General features: G+C 36.3%; 2 protein-coding genes across 2 annotated transcripts; both read right to left on the bottom strand.

Moving 5' to 3' along the window:
• Positions 1-763: 763 nt before the first annotated feature.
• On the bottom strand, positions 764-2,476 carry LOC131314868 (heavy metal-associated isoprenylated plant protein 39-like). Its single transcript, XM_058343777.1, has 3 exons — positions 2,177-2,476; positions 1,636-1,711; positions 764-1,379 (listed from the first exon to the last, which is right to left on the bottom strand). The coding sequence occupies exons 1-3, from the start codon at positions 2,189-2,191 to the stop codon at positions 1,060-1,062; spliced, it is 411 nt and encodes a 136-aa protein (XP_058199760.1). The 5' UTR covers positions 2,192-2,476; the 3' UTR covers positions 764-1,059.
• Positions 2,477-4,626: 2,150 nt separating this feature from the next.
• LOC131314861 (heavy metal-associated isoprenylated plant protein 39-like) lies at positions 4,627-6,359 on the bottom strand. Its single transcript, XM_058343764.1, has 3 exons — positions 6,222-6,359; positions 5,504-5,579; positions 4,627-5,259 (listed from the first exon to the last, which is right to left on the bottom strand). The coding sequence occupies exons 1-3, from the start codon at positions 6,234-6,236 to the stop codon at positions 4,916-4,918; spliced, it is 435 nt and encodes a 144-aa protein (XP_058199747.1). The 5' UTR covers positions 6,237-6,359; the 3' UTR covers positions 4,627-4,915.
• Positions 6,360-7,199: the final 840 nt, after the last annotated feature.

The raw sequence follows: 7,199 nt of genomic DNA, 5'->3' as shown, positions 1-7,199 counted from the left end.
TCTTGGTTGTTAAAGTATGGGTACACTGGTTAATCGACTGTCACATAGCATTAAATAAAATACCATCTCAAGAATTATAATCATTTGAGAAAAAACATTAATCTGTTGAGGTTTTTCAAAACTTAAGTTATATTTGGATTTTGAATTTGTGAAAGGGGAATGAAAATGATATGAAAGAAGCTAACTACCGGACATCGGTAGTATTCTTTCACTCCATTTTTATTTCCTACGTGCAGGAACAATTTTGAAAGCATTAGAACCGCCAAGTATGGACCGAGGGGCTGATGGACCAATCCAGGACCATAATTGTAATAGGATTTGATTCGGAATGTTTAAATCTAGTTATGTAGGATCGCCCTCCCTTGTGTATTCACAATTTTAAGTTCACATCTTGCGGCCGTCCTGATTGCCACCATTCTTTTTGTTCACCTTCTTAAGCAACTCTTTATCAAAGATAGGTCTGCTACCATTCATTTCTTCTCCGTTGCTTTCCTCCAGCTCTTCAGTAACCAACATAAACTAACCCTTGAACAGTGTACTGATATGGGTTATTATACTCCCAAGCTATATCACGTAAGTCGTGTGCGTGAGCACAAGTAGGATTACATCTTTCAAAAATATCTTAAGTTAATGAAATTCGTCAGCGTGATAATTGAAAACGAGAACGAAATGTGCTATTGAAACACTAATGTGACCTAGCTCCCAAGCACACACAAAGAGAACAAGAACAATCATCTAGAAATTAACAGTAATAACTGTATAATAAGGAAGAATATCTTATCCTCTGTTATTCATTCTCATCTCTCATGGGTTTTTGGAAATTGACTCAAATTCCATCCCCAATTCAAATAAAACTCCTAATTAATAATGTAATTATGGGTTGTTCATCCCTTTATACACTAATTACTTGAGAGTGAAACTTATTCACGGCGGAGCTGTGAACAAATTCTTTACAGCAACAACCAATCGCTACAGTCCAAAACACTTTGGACGGTTGAGATTCACCTCCGTAAACCCATTTTTACGGAAACCTCCATAACGAAGATATTCTCTAATTACTTACATTATAACACAAGAATTTGGGTTCTCCTCACAACTTTTTACACAGTAGTATGGAGGCGGCCCAGGCGGGTAATAAGGATTGTAACACTTATAGGCGGCCGCAAGCTCTGCGAGCCGTTTCTCTTCTTCCTCCTTCTTCTTCTTCTCTTCTGCCTCTTTCTTCTTTTTCTCTTCCTCTTTCGGATCTTTTGCCGGCCCAACCGTTAGTATAACCGCGTGCCTGCATTTCTTCAGTTTGTTGACTATATCGACCGGATCAACGTCTCCGATCACTGTCAATTTCTTGTCCTTCATGTCCACGGAAATCGATTCGATTCCTGAAACAACAATTGGGAATCACAAAACAGAGTTCTTAAGTTGTGAAATGAAAAACGGCACACAGACTTTCGAGCACACATTGCGATACATCTTTTTTACGAAACCATTCGATGCACTTGAGTTTCGTAGAATAATGAGATACCCACGTACATTGGATGATTCTGGACATATTTGTATCTGAATCTGAGCACAACAAATCTGTTCAAGAAAGGAATCTAGAGGAAAGAAAGTGGGAAAGACCCATTGATCAAATACCTGGAATGCTAGAAACGGCATTCATGGCCTTTTGCTTTCCTTTGTCATCGTGTACCTCCAATTGTACTACAATTTTCTGCAACAAAAAGACAATTAATATCCAATTTAGTATCCGTTTTTTGAAAAGCCCCGAAAAAATAATTGATGGTGAATTATGATTGAACCAATCGAATAACGAGGTTTGCCTAATTTAATCTAGTAGTTCGAAAAAAACACCTCATAATTCATGAGTTCAAACGTACAGATAAATGAATACAGACGTACGTTTGAACTCATGAATGCGTATGCATGCATAGGAGCATATTCGAGAAAAACAGAGCAGAAGAAAGAAAATTTTCGGGATTTTCGACTTGTATGATCTCCGAAGTAAGAGGAAACACGAAATCTACATCACAGATAGAAGAAATTGAAAAATGAAAAGCATGAATTAGGAATCCGTCAAACGGTCATGAAACAGAACAGACCACAAGATTTGTGATCCTTTCCATGACAACTGATAGTAAGAGAGAGAGAGAGAGAGAGAGAGAGAGAGAGATTTTACCTTCTTGTTGTCCATTAGGCTGAGAGAGTAGTGACCAGGATTTGATCAGACTTGTGAAGAATCAATGGATTCCTAGATTATTAAGTACAAATGTGATGAGAAAGAAGGGGAAGCAGATGAGGAGAATTCGTTGTTGAACACGGAGAGAAAGACCAATGGGCATTTAAAAATGTCTCAAAAAAACTGGTCAACTAGAGAAAGAGAGAGACAGCTCAGACAGGGATAGGGAGAGGAGAGAGACAGACATACAAGTAGAAGAGAGAGAGAGAGATATGAGGTATCTACTGTCTAGGAAGGAACAGGTCGAAACTAAAGACGAAGTCCTATATTTCCATAGTCCAAGAGTCGGAACAAGTACTTATAGTCCAAAAATATAGTGTTATTTAAATGTTGACCAATAAAAAAAACACAATTTGAAACATTTTTCTAGTCTTGTATCAGTTCGAAGAATCTAGTCTCGTTTTGAATACAAAAAATTACCGTGTTTTAATTAGTGGTCCGTATTGGTGTTACGCGGGGAGCTGAGAAGGCACAATAGTGCGCTACGTTTCGAAAACGGGTATCATCTCAAGCATAAAAGTGTGTTTTGAACCGTTTATTTCGTAAAATTCTTCAAGCAAATCGAGGATATGAGAAATCAAGTTAATCTGGTATCGAACCTAAAATCTTAGAATGAAACAAACACCTAAGTTCCAGACTGGTCAAGATCATTTGGTCAATCCCTTGAGGTTAAAGAAAGCTATCTAGATTTCAAATATTATTAAACAAATCCAATTCCTTTTGCAGTTTGTAATTTTAGCCTACTTTTAATATGTTGTTTTATATTATAACTAAAAAATGAACAACTTTCTTTACTTGGAAAGGATTGATAAGTTATCCAAATGCTGATGTGATCACTGAAGAGAAATTAATTGAATATCTTTGGTTGTTAAAGTATGGGTACACTGGTTAATCGACTGTCACCTAGCATCAAATTAAATAGCATCTCAAGAATAATCACTTGAGCAAAAGCATTAGGTCCCGTTTCAGAAATCTTCTTAAAAAATAAACAGCTTATTTCATATTTTCAAACTCAAAAATAAAGTAAATGAAAAATAATTTTTAAAATTTTTTTGCATCGTATAAAAGATCTCATCGAAATCTTCTAAAAAAGATCCATATTGCATATTTTTAGATTTCAATAAGCCCATAATATTTAAGCTTGAAATTGTCTTCTTAAAAAATAAAGGTTTTTTTTTTTTTTGTTCTGGAACGGAGCCAGTCTGTTGAGGTTTTTCAAAACTTTAAGTTATATATTTGGTCTTTGAATTTTTGAAAGGGAAATGAAAGAAGGTAACTATCGGCCATAAGATAAACATACATATATCGGTAGCATTCTTGTCACTCCATTTTCTATTTCATATGTGCAGGAACAATTTTGAAAGGAGCCCTGCTATTCGCAAGGAAGATTTGCAGGGAACTACGCATGTAAAAACGCGTTTAGACCCATTCCGGATACCACAAAAATTTTAAAAAATATCTATAAATTTTTGAATATTATTTTATGGGGTCCTGTAAAAAATCACGTGATATTTACCGATATTTGTTAGAGTTGACTTTTTACAGGGTCCCATAAAATAATATTCAAAAATTTATGAATATTTTTCTAGATTTTTGTGGGACCCAGAATGAGCCCAAATGCATTTTTCCTTATATGGTTCTCTGCAAATCTTTATTGCGATTAGAATTTCCGTAATTGTAATAGGATTTGATTTGGGATGTTTAAATTTAATTATGTAGGTTCGCCCTCCTTTGTTGGAATTTCGTACTTTATATATTTACAGTTTTAAGTTCAAATCCTGCGGCCGTCGTGATTGCCACCATTCTTTTTGTAAACCTTTCTTGGGGGTCGTCCGCTTTCTTTTTAAACTTTTTTTTTCTTCTAAAAAGAATGTAATTTCAAACTCAAAGATAATGAAAATGGAAAATAATTTTTTGATTTTTTTGTATCGTTTAAAATATCTCAATGAAATCTATCAAACAAGATCCATATTGGTAGAAAAATTATTTGTATAAACACATATTTTTTGAGTTTGAAATTACGTTCTTTTTTAAAAAGTATTTTTTCCAAGAAACTGGAACGGGCCTAAGCAACTTTTTATCAAAGATAGGTCTGCTACCATTCATTTCTTCTCTGTTGCTTTCCTCCAGCTCTTCGGTAACCCACATAAACAAACCCTAGAACAGTGTACAGAGATGGGTTATTATACTCCCAAGCTAAATCACGTAAGTCGCGTGCATGAGGACGAGCAGGATTACATCTTTTAAAAGTATCTCAAGTTAATGAAATTCGTAAGCGCGAGAATTAAAAATGAGAACGAAATGTGCTACCGAAACACTAATGTGACCTAGCTCCCAAGCACACACAAAGAGAACAAGAATAATCATCTCGAAATTAACACTAATAACTGTATAATAAGGAAGCATATCTTATCCTCTGTTATTTATTCTCATCTCTCATGGGTTTTTGGAAATTGACTCAAATTCCATCCCCAATTCAAAATAAAACTCCTAATTAATAATGTAATTATGGGTTGTTCATCCCTTTATACACTATAATTACTTGAGAGAGGAACTTGTTCACAGCTTCGTTGCAGCAGCAACCAACTGCGACCATCCATAATATTTTGGATGGGTGAGATTCATCTTCGTAAACCCATTTTCACGGAAACCTCCGCAAAGAAGATATTCTCTAATTCCTTACATTATAACACAAGAATTTGGATTCTCCTCACAACTTATTGGACGGTAGCATAGAGGCGGCCCGGGCGGATAATAAGGAATGTAACACTTATTATAGGCGGCCGCAAGCCGTTTTCTTTCTTCTTCTTCTTCCTTCTCCTTCTTTTCTTTTTCTTCCTTCTTCTTCTTCTCTTCTGCCTCTTTCTTCTTTTTCTCTTCCTCTTTCGGATCTTTTGCCGGCCCGACCGTTAGTATAACCGCGTGCCCACATTTTCTCAATTTGCAGATTATATCGACCGGATCAACGTCTCCGATCACAGTTAGTTTCTTGGCCTTCATGTCCACGGAAATCGATTCGATTCCTGAAACAACAATTGGGAATCACAAAACAGAGTTCTTACAAAACGGCACACAGACTTCCGAGCACACATTGCGATACATCTTTTGTACGAAACCATTCGATGCACTAGAGTTTCGTAGAATAATGAGATACCCACGTACATTGAATGATTCCGGACATATTTGTATCTGAATCTGAGCACGACAAATCTGTTCAAGAAAGGAATCTAGTGGAAAGAAAGTGGGAAAGACCCATTGATCAAATACCTTGAAGGCTAGAAACGGCTTTCATGGCCTTTTGCTTTCCTTTGTCGTCGTGTACCTCCAATTGTACTTCAATTTTCTGCAACAAAAAGACAACTAATATCCAATTTAGTATCCTTTTTTTGAAAAGCCCCGAAAAAATAATTGATGATCGAGCGAATAACGAGGTTTGCCTAATTTAATCTAGTAGTTCGAAAAAACACCTCATAATTCATGAGTTCAAACGTAGACAAATGAATACAGACGTACGTTTGAACTCACGAATGCGTATGTATGCATACGAGCATATTCGAGAAAAACAGAGCAGAAGAAAGAAACTTTTCGGGATTTTCGACTGGTATGATCTCCACAGTTAGAGGAAACACGAAATCTACGTCACAGATAGAAGAAATTGAAAAATGAAAAGCATGAATTAGGAATCCGTCAAACGGTCATGAAACAGAACAAACCACAAGATTTGTGATCCTTTGATAATTTCCATGACAACTGATGTTGGATTACAATTAAACCCATCAAAGATCACGATTTTATTGGTTCACTTACTGTAGAAACGTGCAGCTACATGTTCATTAATAACGGTTTTGGGGATATTAAGGAGAGAGAGAGAGAGAGAGAGAGAGAGAGAGAGAGATAACGGTTTTGGGGATATTAAGGAGAGAGAGAGAGAGAGAGAGAGAGAGAGAGAGAGAGAGAGAGAGAGAGAGAGAGAGAGAGATTTTACCTTCTTGTTGTCCATTAGGCTGAGAGAGTAGTGACCAGTATTTGATCAGACTTGTGAAGAATCAATGGATTCCTAGATTATTAAAGTACAAATGTGATGAGAAAGAAGGGGAAGAAGACGAGGAGAATTCGTTGTTTGAACAAGGAGAGAAAGACCAATGGGCATTTAAAAATCACTCAAAAAACTGGTCAACTTGAGAGAGAGAGAGAGAGAGAGAGAGAGAGAGAGAGAGGGGTTGTTTCTACTTTTTAGGAAGGAACAGGTCGAAACTAAAGACGAAGTCCTATAATTCTCCAGAAATGATATTGGTACCGACGGGGTCGGTACCTGTTGCATCACTCATAATTCTTATAGTTCAAGAGTCGGAACAAGTATAGTCCCTAAAGGTGTTATTTAAATGTTGACCAATATAATAAAAATAATTTGAAACATATTTCTAGTCTTGTATCAGTTCAAAGAATCTAGTCTCGTTTTCAATACAAAAAAATTACCGTGTTTTAATTAATGGTGCGTATTGGTGTTACACGAGGAGTTGACCAAGCACAATAGTGTGCTACGCTTCGAAAACGGGTATCACCTCAAGCATGAAAGTGTGTTTTGAACCGTTTATTTCATAAAATTCTTCAAGCAGATCGAGGATATGAGAAATCAGGTTAAACTGGCATTGATAGCCTGGTGACCAAATTACATTAGTCTCGTTGAAACGAATGACAAATTTGATTTGGTGCAAGATACACGTGATTTCTATCTCCTGATTAACTTGATTTTCCGGATGATGTATTTTACTTCGATAAGTACTGAAACATAAACGATTCAGATCACCTTTACGAGCTTGTAATAATTAGTTACTGTTTTGAGAGCACACCAAGGCCCCTGTACCTTGAGGCTGCAGCTACCCGAGATCCTTACATGATGTCATTGTATGTTCAAGTTTCAACATTAATTTTCAAAGTCAACTTTCACAATAGTAATACGGGA

Source organism: Rhododendron vialii, chromosome 2a (genome assembly GCF_030253575.1).
Source record: "Rhododendron vialii isolate Sample 1 chromosome 2a, ASM3025357v1".
NCBI classification, from domain to species: Eukaryota; Viridiplantae; Streptophyta; class Magnoliopsida; order Ericales; family Ericaceae; genus Rhododendron; species Rhododendron vialii.
The sequence above is the reverse complement of the archived record's forward strand: the minus strand, read 5'-3'. Positions and strand labels throughout refer to the sequence as shown.